Source organism: Drosophila sechellia, chromosome 2R (assembly GCF_004382195.2).
Source record: "Drosophila sechellia strain sech25 chromosome 2R, ASM438219v1, whole genome shotgun sequence".
Lineage (NCBI taxonomy): Eukaryota > Metazoa > Arthropoda > Insecta > Diptera > Drosophilidae > Drosophila > Drosophila sechellia.
Window position 1 is genome coordinate 10,430,402 of NC_045950.1, and position 18,787 is coordinate 10,449,188.

Genomic DNA, 18,787 nt, shown 5'->3' on the forward strand with positions numbered 1-18,787 from the left:
GATCGCCATTAGTCAGCCTAGTAGCAGGAAATTTGGTGAGCTGGGAACTGCGCTGTTGGCACAGAGAAAAAAATGTGGCATTTGTTCTAGGTAAAATTATAGTAAATAATTTCGATTCGTTTTGCAATTAGTGTTAGGAAGTATTTGAGAACAAGATCAGCAATGTACAGTTCAATAAATCAGATATCATAGCACCGATTTATAGTTATAAAACTCATAATCTCAATGGTTAGTTTTTATTTAATCTTTACGCCAACTAAGCTGCTTGAAAATGAAAACTCGACTGTTAATAAGAACGCGCGTCGAGCGAACGGAGTATTTTATTTTTTCCCAAGATAAGCTCGTTTGTAAACTGCATTGCATTGCAGTTCGTCTGGCTTTTGATCTGCGCTTATAGTTGTTGCCTGGTTGTACTAGTTTGTGGCGACGTTGTCGGCTAACTTCAGTGAAACCATATTTAGCATGCTCAATGCCTAACGTCGCCGCTAATGACGACAGTTGTTGTCTGTCTGCACGCAGAGAAAACTTCGACAGTGTATCTTTTGGATAGATTTTAGTTATCAAGCTAATTAGAACAATATATTTCAAGTAAATATAGTGTACAAATAATGATAAGTTTGGCATTTCTGTTTACTCTAAGCTCCATAGATTTTCTCTCAGTGTGGATCTTTGACTTGTCTGAGGCTCTAACAACTTTAGCCCGAGCTGATAAATTTTCACAGCTGTTGTCGCTCTTAACTTCTTTCTCCGCATTATGGCCATTCCCTTTGACAGCCACGTAGGCGGCAGGTGCAAAACTGCGGCACGTTTCCTCCTCCTCCCCGGAGTTTACCTTTACCTGCTGCCATTGCACTGCCTCCATTTCATATATATATATAAATGCATATATATGGTTTATTTCTATTTGAATTCCATTTGTATCTGTGTGACTGAGACACGCGTCATTCGCCATAATTCATAACGAGATCTATTGACATTCGGACCATAACAGTGGTAGGTGGTTTACACTTTGTATGGAAAGCCGGCTATCAGTGCGCAGATCTTATCGATTTTATTTCTTTTTTTGCTTTATTTGCTTTATTTGCTGGAATGAGAACAGTGAGGACCTTTGTTTGGGTTGGCAGAAGCGGCTAGAACCGGTTTTGGCCAAGGAACAGCTGGTGGTTGATTGGTGGCTCGGTTGGCTCATTGGTCACCCCTAGGAGTGGTCGTCGTATCCCCGGCAACTATAAAGGCCAACAACCCCCCAGGGATGTTATAAAATGAGGACACCACTTAAAGAAACCCCGGCGTGCAAATCGGTTTAACTCTCACTTCATATAAACAAAAAAGGTTCCATTTGAAAGAAGGTTTTCTAAGAATTGAACTGCAAGGATAATACATATGCATCCTTCTTAAAGAAGAAGTTTTTAAACAGTTGAAGTAATAAACCTTTAAGCTAAGGTTGTTTTTAGTTATGCAATATTTGTCTGGCCGGTAATTAAGTCTAACATTTAACTTAGTCGAATGGATTGGACTTGCCTTACATACAGCTCATATGCCCAAATTTGTCGAGGGTATAAGCCATTAGCATAAAAAACAGAAATAAAATAATATTCAACTGTGCCGTGTTGGTTCGTTGGTATTTTTTGTTTTTATTGACACTCCGCACGAATTTCGAAATAAACGACCGGCAAAAGAATTCGCTGAGTAAAAATTTGTTAGCTCAGCGACGACAGCGGCGAATTTCTGAATTTCTTTTGCAACATAAACACGAATCCGTAAACCGAAATAATCAATAAACATTTTTACAACATCAAAGCGGAGACAAGAATGCTCGATCGATCTATCGATCGATCTTGTTGTTCCCAAGAGATCCGTGATATCCATGAAATTACTCCGACCTTCTGGCCAACTTTGATTTGTTTGTAGAGTGTGTGTGTGCGGTGTGTGTGGTGTGTGCCATTCGCAGGGCTAAATGTTTATTTTTATTGTGACGGCCCATTCAATGGTGAGCAAACATCAAACAATAAATGTTCATTGCGTCTGTTTTCATTGCCAATCGATTCGCCGTGGAAAACTTGTAATACCAATCAAATCGAGTTCTCTGCTCTGTGCTCTGAATTTCTGCCTTGATTTGTTTGTGGTTTCCATTACGAAAGACCGGGATCTGTGATTTCTTCAATGCTAATTATACTGGCAGGCGGCGACAAATGCCAAGACTTATCAATTAGCAGCGTTTTGATTGTTCTTTACACAGCTTTGATTAGATTTATGGTGCTTTCATGGGCCTCTGTTCTCGAAATTCAGGTCGCCGCACATCTTTTGGTAGTGTTTTGCGACTATTTTTATGGCTAAATGATCGGCAACAGTTGAACAAATAATATACGCACGAATTTTATATACTGTACTGGCGTATATAAATTAACATGCTTTCAATTGAGGCAACAACAACGAGCATGCGAATAATGTACACGCGGCCATATTTCAGTCTTAATAAAAACATATAAAAATGCCATTTTTTAATCAACGCTGACAAATTGACAATTTGAATAACATCGGCGATACGAGACTTTCACGGAAGCCCGATTATCAGAGTTTTGGGTAGCTGCTTCCCGATGAAGAGAATCTCTTAATCAGCAGGGTTCAAGAATCTCACAATCTATCAATCAATCCGGTTTTCTGGCGGGCCCCCTCTATTCTCTATTTATGATAATTAGATGGTCTCATAAAACCGAACAAATCGGTTAATCGGCTTGGCTTCTCTAATGAGCTGTTTGCCCTAACAACGATCAATTGTCGGGGTTTTGTGATTACGTATACGACGTGTAATGCGTACTAATTGCTGGGCTTCTGGGTCGCCCACGACCTGGAAATGGTCTTACCAATAGACACGTGAAAAGCGCTTCATTATCGCCTTGTTCTGGAACTTTGGAACCGACTTGTTAACTGGGAACTGGGAATTCGACATTTAGCCGCAGGTGGGCCCGTTCCAAATCAAAGTCCAGGGAGCTTCGAACTACAAAGAGCCGCTCCACAAATTGCTGGTGAAAAAAAAAACGTAAAACAAAAGCTACCTACCTACGTAGTAAACATGATTGCAATTGTAATTCATTTTTTTGTTTTTCGTTATATATACAAGATTCTTACTTTCCCAACTTATCTGAAAGTGAACGGGCATTGCGATCGTTGTTACTCATCAGTCGCAACAGAACGCAAAACTGAAAACAAAAAGAGTGGCTCAGCCAACCATCAAGTACAAGCAACAATCAACCAACCACATATCTGCATGAAAGCCCGGGGAATACAGAACGTATTTAAACAGATACCTATATGTTGTATATAGAACAAAAAGCCAAATGGAGCTAAATGAGTGCAGAGTGACAAAGCCAAATGGAGGAGTTTCCCGGTTGACAAAGGCGACTGCGCAATGCTCTACAATTAAGGCGGAAGTGTCAAGTGAAATGGATGGGAAAAGAATGAAGCTATGTAGAAAGCTGACTTTTGAAATTGAAATGGCGCTGAGTGATTATAAAATTTTGTCTCTCTTGATGTTCTGGAAAGATATGTCAGAGAACTGGGTCTTGGAAAACATGGATATTCTCAGGATTATTATAATCCGAAAGTTGTCATGATGCAGTTTACAAAATGTTTTCAAGGCTTAGACTTTACTACTTTACTTAAAGTCATTAACGATAAGGAAAGTATACAAAGACCAAAAAAAAGTGTGCACCTGTTGATCTAGGCCTAATTCTTTCAGTTTTGGGACCATTTTAGAGTGTGGCATGTGGGCAGGGTATAATTACAGCAACGGTGCCCCTTCCACATACATGTATGTACATATGTACAGCGCACAGGGGCAAGATAAAGTTGCGGGTTCCCCCAGAAGAATAACAGAAACAGAAACAGACAGCGGCAACAAGTTCAAGTCGAGCGGGCAGACAAAGTACCGCAAAAGTCAAACAAATGAGGGAAATATAGTCTATATATACATATATATTCCTATATAGGTGGGGGCAACGCAGATGGGTTCAGCCGATTGGAGTGGAGTTAAGAACATTTGGCATACATATTTCGAGAAGAGGATGGGGGGATCCCAGGTCAACGGATATGCTTGCGGCTCCAGCATATTTATATATCACCTCGGCGCAAGGTCAGAGTCGTGGTCGAATTAATGGCAGCCACCGCAGTCGATTCAATTAGCCACGAAATTAATGGAGAAACAAGCTAAGACTAAACGCTCCAGTAACCTCCGGCTGCGAGCGACTTCCTTCTGAATTCGTGGCCAAAAAGAGCCACGCAAATAATCATTAAGAAACAACTGAAAATTTCACAAATTAACTTTATAACACGAAAATTTCTCGACGACGCCAGACGATCGAGCCGAAGATGGTACTGATACTGGCCAGCACACATAAATAAGAAAGAAAAAAAATTAAAAATTAATAATTATGAGCTGAAAAGTGGCCAAAAGGTAAATAAGTCTGGCTTCCTGCTTCAGTTTTTTTTTTTACTTCATTCGGTGGCTACTGTGGAAAGCCGATTGGATCTTTGACAGACTCCTCTGCAGGGTTTGGGGCACTTCGATTTTCTGGTTTTGTGTTTTTTATTTTATTTATGTTTTATTTTATTTTCTTATTTCGTTTTGTTGTAGTTCTTGTCTGCTGCCGTGCACGAAAATTGCTTTGACACAAAAACAAAGAAAAAACCTTTTTATTTAGTGGGTCACGCGCGTCATGAGCAAATGAAAACCACTGGGCAGTCGACCAACCAACCTACCAACCCAAACCCAAACCCACCCAGATGATAAAAATCAAAACATGCGCAAAAACGAAAAACCAAAAGCCAAAAAGCATTACCAAAAGCAAGTCAAAACCAAAAGAGCAGTCCGAAAAGCGAATTTAAATCGGAGCAGCACTTGGACTTGGCTTGGTTTTCCCGGCTTAAATTGTTTGCCTAATTTGGTTTTTTTTGGATTTCTGTTTTCTGTTTTTTTGCCTGCCCGCAAGTTGGCTCAAACGTATTGCAATTAACATTTTTTACATACAATGTTTATGTAGTTTTGAACGCAACAATTTCTCATCGGCCTGGGAAGGTTTTTTGGGCAATGAAATGCTCGTGAAATATGCAATTTGAGGCATTTGCTGGGTTATTTGGAGTGGGCAATAAAAAAAAAGCAAGAAGTGGGAATAATTTGACAAGACCACGTTTTATTTTGGGTGATTTTTATGGGGCATAATCCGTTTAATTGACGCCGTTAATTATACCTGCTTTGTGGGCTATGAAATTAAACTGGGTTAATTGTGCAGCGAGAAAACATTCCATCCTTGTTTTCGATTTGTATGCCAAATGTTTATAAACTTAAGAACAATGCATAGCTAAACATTTATAGCACATTTTAGGGCTTATCTTGTTCGATTTATAATATTTGTAAAGAACATATAGTATATATGATCATATTTACTCAAAGAAATCTTATCGGTCGAATTTGTTTGGATTTATTGCAGCACAGACAACTTTTGTACAAGTTTATTAACTTTAGTTAATACCACGTTAATACCACCTTTTCCCAGAACTTTGCCATAAATGCCACTCCAATAGTCAATAATTTGGGGAACTTCCCGTTTTTGAGTCAAGATTGTGAAATACCTCTGCTTATATAAATCCGAGTTGGCTTATTGCGTTTTTGGTTTTAACAACTTTCTGTGGCCCTGGCAGGCTCGCCTCAGTGTTAACTTGGCTATGGCCAAAGCTAATGCCCAAGTCGATAACCGCAGTCCAGCGCAATCGGGCGTGTCGACTTTGCGGCGATGACTGTCGCTGTCAATGAACTTCGTGGCTAAAATACGTGCCTGCAATTATTCTGGGTATCCAGGAAGAGGGACACCGAAAAAAAAAAGAAAAATAATCTGCATAAATTTCTCAGTTGCGCAATGAGAACTCGCTCGATGGGTGTACTTACACTTAAGTTTGTTAAAGATTTTTATGGCCATATATGTACGTGTAGATCGCATTTGCGACAGTTCTGCGGCGCAAAGAGCCGTTAAAATGGGCCCCAAAAAATGCGAGGTGATCTGAAATTCAATTAGCGACACCCACAGGCCTCCAATTCTGTTTCGATCATAACGATCGCAGGCTGAAAACCTAAAAAGCCATTACCTTTTATGATAGAACTCAAATTGACACCGAAAATGTGATAGCTCAGTCATTTTGGCTGTCTGAGAATGGGAATCTCTGGGGCGGCTGGGAATGCTTTCAAATTTGAAAAAATCATTGAAATGTGCGTCGCACTTGGGCCAAAATACTTAAAAATCAAATTAGAGCTGGAGAAATGCTTGTGCATTATGCATATTAAATGCTTTCACTTTCGTTTCGACCAGATTAAAGTATCTACGTATTTTTGGCATATACTATATATATAGATATCTCGATCAGTCGGGCAGCAAATTGCGTGAAAGCCGAATCTCTGGGCCACAATTGAAATGCAAGACGCTAGTTGCAGCTATTTCTATATTTACCCCCATGACTCTGGCTATAATGTAGGTATCTGTGTATCATCTGTATATCTGGCCATGGTCAGCTGTTCGTTGACTGATTGTCAACCAGCCAGATACATCGTTGCCTGCCTTGTGCTCAATCATTATTGCTAGTTGCATGTTTTATAACGCAGATGATCACATGTACGCGCACTTGGCATTGCATTGCCTGCAGAGAGAGAAAAAGTTCTATATTATTATCGGAACTACCAATATAGCTTATAATACCCATTAAACCTTGATTCAGGGTCTGCACAACTTTGTTTAGTTGCAATCATGACATTTTGATAACGCAATTAAAGGATTTTCTGATAAAGGAAGTTCTGATAAAGTTGTCTTAGCTCAATTAGATAGGAAATAAACAGAAAAGACCATATAAGATATATACTTTTAAGTGATAGATACTATTTTTAACCCTTTGAACACTTATAGCTGGTACCTTTTCCAATTGAGCTATGAATTTTCTGCAAGTGCGGCCTAATAAGTCCGTAAGTCTAGACAAAGTCTGAGGCGCTGGCCAACGTCGTGATTGATTCCCGCAAATGCAAATCGGCGAAGGCAAATGAAATGCAATCAGCAAAGGTTTATATATAGGTATCCAACATATGTATTCCCTATTCTACTCCATAAAATTGCCGGAGCCATAAGCCAGGGTCATTATTATGCGTGCAAGTTGGGGATTTTGCTTTCGTACGTGGCCATTTTGCCGCCGCCTCAAGGCCAAGAGTCTGTCATTGCATTTCACTCCCAGCCCCTGCAAACCCCCTGCAAAACCCCCTGCCAACCCCCCTGACAAAAGCGTTAACTAAGCTTTGTGCTGTTCCTCTCGACCACATGACGAATTCAGCCGGCAACAAAGAAAACAAAGACCACAAATATACATCGATCGATCCGACGATCCATCCAGAGACTCTTGGCGGCCTTTTGCGGCCTTCGGATCACGTTCTTCAGGGAAAACCAGCGGAGGAGCAGATGCTGATGATGGGCCCAAAGTAGAAGGAAGCAGATGAAGGTAAACAATTTTCAATCAGCCCGGCAAAGTTGCAAGCGGCCAAATACAAATCCCTTGGCTCCGCGAACAAACCAATTTGCAATTTAAGCAAATGAAATGCAAAGCCAAGCGTACAAATTTCAATTCTTTGCATCATAAATAAGAAAGAAATCTGCATTCCTCGGAGATATGTATATGCACATGCTTAAGATCATATATGTATGTACACATTTTGGGTCGGTATAAATCAGAGCAGCCGCACTAAATGGTAGCCAATATGTCAGGCTGGCATCTAATTTGTTGGCTTATCAGCTGCAGCAAATGAAATCTGTGTAAATGGAACGGCGCCGATGTCAACTTCGCCACATGTTCCCCACATCCCAGCAGCAAACTCATCCCATGATGCCATACCATCTCATCCCATCTCATCTCATCCGATCCGAACAGAAGCCATCCCATTGCGACGCTGTCATCGTTGCCAAATAAATTGTTTAGCTGAATTATGCCATTTATTTTTAGTCACTAAACAATGGCGCTCTCATTTTCCCCAGTTCTGAATGGAATGCGTTCTAGAAGGTGGGGGAGTTAGCTCCCAACAGGTTCAGGTTCTCTACGAGGACTTGTCCCACTGACTCATGGTTAATGGAAAATAAAATTGCCTTATCGCTGTGATAGCGAATTATACCCTGCTGTAAAGGGTTCTATGCATATTTATTTGATATATCTTCCATTATATGTTCATATATGGCTAATTACGATTTTTTCTCCATTAATAATTAGCTCATAGCTAAACAAGTAAACAAGTATAAATTTATGAGTATGCAATATCAATAAACATCAATTTCCATATCATACTGAGTTCTATTCATTATAATATATATGATAACATGATTCCACCTTCTCGTATCTCATTATTTTTAGAACACCCATAGATGGAACAAAGGGTATTGAGTATTCCCATAGGGTCTCACGTTTTTCGTTTATTTTCAATTTGATGATGGCACATATCGCTTTATGTCTGTCGCCTGCCCTCCCTATCGCACACCGATTTCCGATCGCCCTCTCTCTGTCGCGCCGAATGTAAATTTTCGCATTTTGCGAGGAGCCTTCAGTTTTGTTTTGTTCAATGAATCGCGTTGTCGCGGTCTTATTTTCGGCCGTTTATTTGATTTATTTTGCGTGGCAATTTGTTCGTGCCCCAAACGATTCGCTTTTCAGATACAGAGATACAAAGATACAAAGATACAGATTTAAAAAGTGCCGCGTGCTCAATTGTTTTGATCTTGCCCATCGACTGGGTTTCTGAACTCGACGCGCACAATGGCTCAGTGGTTTCAATGGCTCAACTTTCGGTAAAAATTTGAACAGAAAATTGAAAATGGCAAAAACCGTCTAGACAAAAAACCCATTATGCTGAAAATCATCATCAGCGGGAAAAGCGCCTCTGACGTCATGCGGTGGAAATAGGCGGCGGTGGAATGCGTGAGGAGATTCATTCGATCGTTTCCTTGGCCATATATGCATGGCTTTTAATTGCAGCGCCAACTTGGGCAATGCAATATACCCATAACAACCTTGAAAACGCAATCCATGCCGCCGCCGTCAAATCTAGATCTCGTTTTTCGTTATATTCGCTCGGTTTTATTTTTGTTTTGCCATATAATTGCGTTTTTCATTTGCTCTTGGCATTCACAGACTGGAGTTGTGCACAGAAAGAAAATTTGGTACGAAAGTTAACTGAAAGAAATAGACAAATATCTGTATATCTATCATATATCAAATGAATTGGCTTCAAATATTTTGTGTTAATGCTATTTTAAAACGTTCCCATTTTCTATTCAAAATTTACATAAATTTCTCTCTGTGTACTGGCTGTCGCTGCACGCGATCGACGCCAAATGAATGCCAAATGTGTTTGGGGGGCTTCATTTTTGAGTTTTCAGTTTTGTTTTTCCCCTTAACCAATTTTGGGGCCCGGCCCAACATAAAAATGGAAGACAAAAAACCGACATCCAAGCGACGGGGGATGCTTCCTGTCCTGCGGCATCCCAACTGCTGCATTGCTGCAATGTTGCAACAAGTGGCCACGCGGACTTTTCGCTTATTATTATTATTATTATGTTTATGCCGAGTTCGTTGAACATTTCGCAGAGGGGCGAATGTCAATTTCACGCTTTGTTTTTGCCAAAAAAAAAACACCAAAAAAAAAGCAGAAAGAGTCAGTGAAGAATTATGTTTATGACGATAGCGAGTCAGTCGAAAACGCCCATTAAAGCCACACGAGACCATCATCATCATCATCATCATCATCATGGCGATCATCATTAGGGGGAAGACCATCGCGATGAGTTTGTGGATCTTTTATCAATAAACCGTTAATTATCAAAAGCGCCTAACTGCAGCGATGGTTCGCTAAGATGGTATGCTAAGGCAAAACAATACGCGGATGTATTTCTGTATTCCACCAGCTATTTTATTTTATATTATTTTCCGTACTTTACTCTCATGCAGCTTTGTCTTATCCCCAGACGCAAAAGCTAGGAGTGCCACTCATCCAGCGGCCAGCTGAACAGTCCATGGGGCAACGCTCGAGATCGCCACGTCCAAGGTTTTGTAAACAACCCGGCCACTGGCAACTGGAGATCGTGTGGGCGTGGGTTGGATTGGGTTTGGGTTTGCGTTTGGGTTTAGTGCGGCTTGGGTTATGGGTATGGGTTGAGGTTTGGTAGTGGATTCGGAATTGGAATGGAAATTGAATCGGGCCTGTGAATTGGGTGTTCCGCTCCACAAATCCTCAGCTTTGGCCAGTCGTTTGCGACGCAAATTGCCGCCGCCCCAAAAAAGGCCAAGAATAACAAAGAACACTTTTGGCAATGCTCGAGCCGAAGATCTCTCTAAAAGACAAAAGGGCCGGGCTAAAAAAAAATAACAAAACCTCGGATGAGTTGGCAAGGTTTATCTGGGTGTCTTTCTGTTTTTTTTTTTTTTTGACCTTTTACAGCCTAATAGGAGTGACCTTGTAAAAATACTTCTAAATTCCATCATTGTCATTGTTTTTCTGCACTCATTCATCAAGCCGAGTTCTGAGGCTCTGAAAATTCTGAGGCTTAACCTTGTGACGTCAGGGTTTGGAGAACCCTTTGTTTGTTTAATTATTTTGTGCTTTTTTTTGGGTTGACAGGCGCGTGACATGCTAAACACGATCAAAGTGCAGGGGCAGTTCTTACCAACCTATAAACAGCTATCTATATTGCTATCAGAAATCGATCAATCGATTCCGAAACGGTTTTAGCAGCAAAGCGTGAGAATATCTAAACTTTTCGACCCGACTTCTCACACAATCCGCAGAGAATTTGCATAAATAATTGCTGATTGATGCAAATATAGTGTTCACCATGCTCGCCAATGCATTAATTACGCGGAGTTTCGGTTCGATTTCATTGGATTAACCTTGATTTGGATTCCCTTTGTTCTGCCTTACGACAGCGATGATCATTGTTTATTCTCGCCAATCTGCGATCATTATGGCTTATAAACATAGTGATATATATATGTATATGTGCTAAAGGTCACACTCGCAATTAAATGGTCCGAAACATAAACGCAAGACCATTCATCAATCTCTCACTTTCGTTCCGAAAAACAAGAAACAAGCGTACTTGAAAGTACGAGTATCTGTATCTGTGCGGCACGTTCCGTGTATCTGTATCCGCAGTTCCTGGTGATCTCACCAGCTGCTTCCCTATGAAATTGCAGTTCTGCATAGGTGACATCATTTCATAGCATCACTGCTATTTGCTGGCAAATTTCCCGCATCATAAAGCCCACAATTAACGGCTAATGAAGGTTCATGACAAGGCCCTAACTAAAGTTTATGGTGTAACCAAGGAAGTTTTCCGGCTTAAACGTTTTCAGAATTCCATCGCACTCTCTCTCTCTCTCTGTCTTTTTTTGTAGTTGCGGCTGAGAAATTTTTCTGTTATTAAGAAATTAAGAGCCGCTTCGCATGCTTTTCTTTTCGTTTCGTTTCCTTACTTTTCTTTGCAGTACTTTTCTTTCCATTTCATTTCTCCGCCGCCGGATCTTGGCCAACAAGTTAATGCTGGCCTCTGCGCTCTTTCGACCATTATCTTTCGCCAGAAATTAGTTGGCTAAAAACAATGAGAAATCCGTATTCAGGGCAGTTCCTTCAATGGCCGCAACACTTTGGCATTCGACGAACAGCGGCTTTTGTGTAATATCTAAAACAAAACACAGATAAAAACGCAAATGGCTCAAACTCTTGTCGCCATCCCCAATCCCCACAACCCGCTCCAACATACATACATATACATATCCCCGCCATATCCCCAACTTTCGGCTGATCCGGCCATGGCGGACGTGTTGCGCATGCGCCCGAGGGCACTACAAGTTGGTCGCTGTGTGTACAGTTTATATGCCAAGTGGGCTGAGAGTGAAAATGTCATTGGCAGATGTGTCGCGGATATTAGCGTGCCCCTACTCACACTGCAAGAAAAATCCTATTGAAAGTCCATTATTTAATGGCTAAAAACCACTGGCCTTCGTTTAAACAATAAATTGTGTTATTAAAGATTATCTCTATGGAGATATTTTCATATATGGGATAATCATCTTACGAAGAATACAGCTAAGGTCTATGCTGCAGTTCACTTTTGACTTTTAATAATCTATTTGTTTCTTAAACTATAAACTACATAGGCAACCTTTTCTCATTGTGCACCATTCAATCTGCCACTTCCTCTGCAATCCCCCATCATCAACATCCAGCAGACAAAAGGCCCGCACTTGACTGAATAATTTGTTTATGCAAACGCAACTTGGCGAATATCCAAAGTAACCATTTAAAGTGCGGGAGGTGGGGCTTGAATTATTTACAAGCTTGTTACTGTCGTAGTCCAGTGCGCACACATGTTTCCCCAGCTGCCGGTTGGTTGCAACTTGCAAGTACGTTGGCTGCCGTGTTCGTGTTGCTGCTATGTTGCAGATGTTGCTGCCGTGTTCTGCCCCCTGGTTGGAGGCATCTTTTTAGCTGTAATTATGATGAGCTGCGGCCGTTTAGCTCACAAGTTAATTACCCCGTTTCATCGGATTCAATGGGACAGGCCGGCCACTTTCGACACTTTCAATGGGGCTGGGCTGGGCCAAGAGCAGGAGGCATCATCTGTTGCGGCCACAGTTGCTGTTGCTGCTGCCACGGCTGCTGTTGCATTTCCCAAGCTATCTATTTTTGGTGCTCGAGGGCCGCGAGCGAAAAGCGCCATTAAATCGATTTTACATTAAAAATATTGCACAAGCCATCATTGCTGGCGTTGCTGCCAGAATTAATGGATCATAATTATGGTACAGTAGCAGCAGAAGCAGCAGCAGCAGCAGCAGAAAAAGCAGCAACAGTAGCTGCGGCATTAGAAAAGAAAACAAGAAACCAAGCGGAGAGGCACACAATTGGAGTCCGATCACGAGGCAGATGAATAGATGAACAGGCACAAATTGCTCGAGAGGAAAAGTTTTCGATGCGGATTTAGGTTGCGCGGGGAAATCTGAGGCGGCACTTGTGGGATTCTTCGCCAGAAGGTTAGAAGTAAGTCTTTTTCCTAACCATTCCCAGACAAAGATGACCACTTAGCTAAGATTTTTCAGTGAAAGAGAACTTTTCTTTTCTTTTTCACTGTTGCTGTTGCATTGTTTTTCCCGGAGTTTTCCGAGAGAAATTCATGGCATACTTTGATGAACGATGATGCGTGGCTGTCTCTGCTTGAAAACCGGTGAAAAAAAAACACAGACAATTTGTTCTGGCCGCAGTGCTGACCTCTCCCCAAAGAAAGCTAACTGCGCTGATGGCCATCTGTTTTGTTTTAATTTTTTTTCTGTTTTTGGTCTTCTTATATTGTATTTTGTATGTTGACTTGACGTCATTTTGCGGCAAGTGAAAATGTGTGCGATGCGGTGCCGACAAACCCGTTTTCTGGTTTCGGTTTCGGCCAGGCTTGTGAGATGTTTATGTTTTCAACAACAAGCGCTGCAGCCGCAGCAGCAGCAGCAGCAGCAGCAGCAACATTTTTTCGCTTTTTTTCGGTTGGCTTCAATGTGGCGACGAGATGTTAAAAACGTGATTTCCATGCGTCGCCGGCGTTGTCGTTGTCGGCATATTTAAATAAAATACTTTTACTATCAACGAAAACTAGTCAGCCAGCCAGCAGCCGCAGCGGCAAACAGCTCGTTATATTGCCGATCAAAAATTATAGTGCAACAGTTGCAGCAGCAACATCCAGTGCTGCAGTTGCCGCTGCTGCAGTTGCATACGCAATGCGCAACGCAAAAGGCCACTGACCAAGACCTGGATCGGCAACACCACCCAAAAGCCACTGAACCCACCAATTATCCCATTCCAGGCGGGTGGCGGCTAGCCAATCCAAAGTATACATATATATAGATATGTATCTATATACATATCCGATTTGTTTTTAGCCCTAGAGACGAAGAGTTTCATTGTCGACATTGCCGACAGTTATGCAAGGCCGGGCAATTTATCAAATTTTTCATAATTTGCATCACATAACCAAATGGAACGCCCCGCTCGGCTTAATAATGCCAAATAGAGGGAAAGATAGCCAAATATACGAATGTGTACAAATAAAATATGCGTTAATTGTATGGAAATGTATTTAGCCCAGTGTCCGAAGCATTTCTTTTGACCCTTTCTTTTGTCATTGTCTTTTGGGCCCGCCGCGCGTATTATTGGGAATTATACAATATTAGCGGGCAAAATATCTAAAAAAAAAAAAAAAAAATCAGAGTTATTTTCGATCTGTGAAGTGAATCATAATAAAGCTGTTACATTTGCCCCATTGAGGGTGTGTATATTTAATATTTAATGAGCTTATGTCTGGTAAGTCCGATGGTTTGCAGAGGAATTCTGGGAGATTACAAGTGTCGGTTTTCCAAGATCTTATCTAGGTTGTTGGCACAAGATTACAAGATGGTATCCAAGAGAGAGGAGCCCTTTTACTATCTAGCTCTTTTTTCTGTAAGTGCAAGCAATCTGTATGTTCTGGGCTTACGTTGGAACTGCTTTCAATTAGCTCATGTGATGTCATCGGCCTGATATGCAAATGCTATGCTAATGCAATCGCTTCTTGCCTTTGTCTTAGCCAAATTGGCAGTAGAAAAGAGAGGCTTACCCAACAGGCCAGCGGAAGTGATTAAGAAAAGCGAAATGGCAGCATCCAGCCATCTCCTTCCATCTCTCGCTCTCCGAAGAAAGCGAAGAAAGGGGAAGCGGGCGAGCGGGGATCTAGACAAAAGACCGTGGCTTATGCAAATGCTAACTGGGCAAAGATACTACATACATACGTCCACCAGCTGTTTTGTCTAGCTAGCATGTGATGTAAGCCCTGCTCTTCACTGTGCTCTTAATTTATGCAAATGCGACAACATTTCTTCGACGGCTTTCTTCAGATGCAAAGAAGCCCCATTGAAATACGCATGGTTACATATCATGTGTGGGGAAAACATACATATATACGTATGTATATAATGCAGAAACAATAAAGATTTTTGGCAACCTGGGGGTGGCCAAGCCGAACGATATGCGCCAAAACTCGAAATAGCCAGCAAAAAAATGAAAAAAGGGGGGCTTTTACAACTTAAGAGCCGAGATGATTGGTACACAAAAACATAACAAATTAGTTTAGCACTTTTGAAAGTTTGTCAAGGGGAAGCGGACGTAGCTCCGTCATACGCCTTGCACACTAAAACGACTCTGCCTTTTGCTTTTCACAAAACTCAAAAACTGAAACATAAAACTCTTTATAATTGCACTGTAAACATTTCACTTTCGTTTTTATTCCGCCTTATTGTGCCCTGTGTCTTGGAAATCAGCTTTTTAGCTTAACACACGACGAACTGTCGTCTCCGCGCGTCGTGCACAGAATAATTTCATCCATCGCTCGTCGCTTTCGCCATCATATTACAATAATTTACAATATGTGCGGGGGTGCTTTGGGATCCAGATTGCATCGGCTTTCGATGGCAACTACTGCGCCTGCTCCGCCGCCTGCTCCTCCGCCTCTCGAGGACTCAATTAGCATCTGTCCAGATTATGGCCGCCCATTTGCATTAATGAGACGTGCGATTCGGGCAATATTTTCGGTGCTTTTGGCTTTTGTCCCCAAGTCGTGGCGGTTACTGCCGATGACCCCATGGATGACCCAGGGTAGCTGGCATTTTTAGCCAGGAGGGCACTCCTAAAACGCCTTTAGATAACTAGGTATGGGTACAAAGCCCACTAACCGAAGAACTGTAGTCTGATTTAAATAATACATTGGAATTAAATGGCAATTTCATAAAAGGAAATATTACGACATAGCATTACATGTTAAAAGATTATGATTATGATTTATTCCATGTCAACTAACAAGTCCTCTGCCCTCCTATCCTTACAGATCGAATTCCAAGGCCTCATACTTGCCGCGTCAGAGTCTGGAGAAGTTGAACAACACTGATCCCGACCATGGCATCTACAAGCTCACCCTGACCTCCAATGAGGACCTGGTGGCCCACACGAAGCCCAGCTATGGGGTCACAGGAAAACTGCCCAACAATCTGCCTGATGTCCTGCCGCTGGGCGTGAAGCTCCACCAGCAGCCAAAGTTGCAGCCAGGATCGCCGAATGGCGATGCGAATGTGACCCTGCGCTATGGCTCCAACAACAATCTGACTGGGAACTCCCCGACGGTTGCCCCGCCCCCCTACTATGGGGGCGGCCAGCGGTATTCAACTCCTGTGCTGGGTCAAGGTTACGGCAAAAGTCCGAAGCCCGTGACCCCGCAACAATATACGAGATCTCAGTCGTACGATGTGAAGCACACTAGTACGGTGACCATGCCGCCGATGTCCCAGTCCCACGTGGATCTCAAGCAGGCCGCCCATGACCTCGAGACGACGCTGGAGGAGGTGCTGCCCACTGCCACGCCCACGCCGACGCCAACACCGACGCCCTCGCCGCCACGCCTCTCGCCGGCCTCCTCGCACTCGGACTGCAGTCTGAGCACCAGTTCCCTAGAGTGCACAATCAACCCTATAGCGACACCGATTCCTAAGCCTGAGGCGCACATCTTCCGCGCCGAGGTGATTAGCACCACCCTGAACACGAATCCGTTGACAACACCGCCCAAGCCCGCTATGAACCGCCAGGAATCCCTCAGGGAGAACATCGAAAAGATCACTCAACTGCAGTCGGTTCTGATGTCGGCGCACCTGTGTGATACGAGTCTACTAGGTGGCTACACCACTCCACTGATAACCAGTCCCACTGCCAGTTTCGCTAATGAACCACTGATGACACCACCACTGCCGCCCAGTCCGCCACCGCCACTAGAACCGGAGGAGGAACAGGAGGAGAATGATATGCCCGACAAGCAGCCAGAGATCGAGGAACTGCAGTTGATGCAGCGCAGCGAATTGGTCTTGATGGTGAATCCCAAGCCGAGCACAACGGATATGGCCTGCCAAACGGACGAGCTGGAGGACAGGGACACGGACCTCGAAGCGGCACGCGAGGAGCACCAGACCAGAACGACTCTGCAGCCCCGACAGCGCCAGCCCATCGAGCTGGACTACGAGCAGATGAGCCGGGAGCTGGTGAAGCTCCTACCGCCAGGTGACAAGATCGCCGACATCCTCACACCAAAGATCTGCAAGCCCACCTCGCAATACGTTAGCAATCTGTACAATCCGGATGTGCCACTGCGCTTGGCTAAGCGCGATGTCGGCACCTCAACGTTGATGCGGATGAAGTCCATCACGTCGTCCGCCGAGATCCGAGTGGTCAGTGTGGAGCTGCAGCTGGCAGAGCCGAGCGAGGAGCCGACGAATTTAATCAAGCAAAAGATGGTGTGTATGCCACAGAGATAGTAATTTATTCTACAATTCTTAACCCACACATTTTCCTTTCAGGATGAGCTCATCAAGCATTTGAACCAAAAAATTGTCTCCCTGAAACGCGAGCAGCAGACGATCAGCGAGGAGTGCTCGGCCAATGACAGACTAGGCCAGGATCTCTTCGCCAAGCTGGCGGAGAAGGTTCGACCCAGCGAAGCCTCCAAGTTCCGTACCCACGTCGACGCCGTGGGCAACATAACCAGTTTACTCCTGTCGCTTTCCGAGCGTTTGGCCCAAACCGAAAGCAGTCTGGAAACGCGCCAGCAGGAAAAGGTGGGTTTTCTCAAGAATTCAAAAGGATACAATTTACTAATCAATACTGATTTATACCATTTAGGGCGCGCTGGAATCGAAGCGGGATCTGCTGTACGAGCAGCTGGAGGAGGCGCAGCGCCTCAAATCGGACATAGAACGACGTGGAGTCAGCATCGCCGGATTACTGGGCAAGAACCTCAGCGCGGACATGTGCGCCGACTACGACTACTTCATCAACATGAAGGCCAAGCTGATCGCCGATGCACGCGACCTGGCCGTAAGGATCAAGGGCAGCGAGGAGCAGCTTAGCTCCCTCAGCGATGCGCTAGTCCAAAGCGATTGTTAGCCTGGCAACCAGCTAATGGGCAACTGGACCGATTCGATTCTCCCTGCTGTCAACTCAAAGTTGAGAGCCGATCGAGAGAGTCCGCAGGATCGGCCAGTTTAGTCCGCAATGTGTATTAGTTTAAAACGATGTGCTTAATTACCACACCCACACTATAATGTATAAATATTGTATGTTCATTTGTGATTTTCAACTAGCTAGTAGGTTAATTATTCTATATATCGGCCGCATAGGTGTAAGCATTTTCTACATAATTATCAAAACAAAGATATACCGTATGCATTAATAAAAGTATGAAAACTATTAAGCTGGATTTTTTGAATTAAGCTGATTGGTGGAACAGCCTGAAAGTAGGCTACAAAACTCTGGTCTTCAGTACTCTTTATTGGGATTCCCACGATTGACTTCCGGGTTTTTACATCATTAACTCGGTGTGTTATTAAAGTTTAAAATAGATCTAATTTCCTGGCTCATTAACCAAAAGGTTGAAATTTGACTTAATTTTAAAGTAGTCATACATTCCACATTATAAAGTCAGTTATAGTTACTCCGAAATCAATTCTAAATATAAAATGAAAAACGAAATTTTAAGACCAAGATTGGAATATCTCTTTAGTAATTATTTAAAATAAATTAAAAAAATAAATTCATTACATATGGTTTAAATTCAAAATAATCGATAAGTGCGGTGAAAAATCGTTCTTGCTTGAATTTAACCAC

General features: G+C 42.8%; 1 protein-coding gene across 4 annotated transcripts in view; it reads left to right on the forward strand.

The window, feature by feature from the left end:
- LOC6609124 (protein Shroom) overlaps window positions 1-18,370 on the forward strand; it is a 44,365-nt gene extending 25,995 nt beyond the window's left edge. For 2 of the 4 annotated variants that reach the window (XM_032714612.1, XM_032714613.1), the window contains exons 8-10: window positions 15,969-17,418; window positions 17,482-17,739; window positions 17,804-18,370. In XM_032714612.1, coding sequence (XP_032570503.1) covers window positions 15,969-17,418; window positions 17,482-17,739; window positions 17,804-18,067 — 1,972 coding nt within the window. In that variant the 3' untranslated portion in view covers window positions 18,068-18,370. Of the gene's footprint in view, window positions 1-8,646; window positions 8,859-15,968; window positions 17,419-17,481; window positions 17,740-17,803 lie in introns of those variants that run through there. The other 2 variants (XM_032714614.1, XM_002033792.2) reach the window with 2 other exon arrangements.
- Window positions 18,371-18,787: the final 417 nt, after the last annotated feature.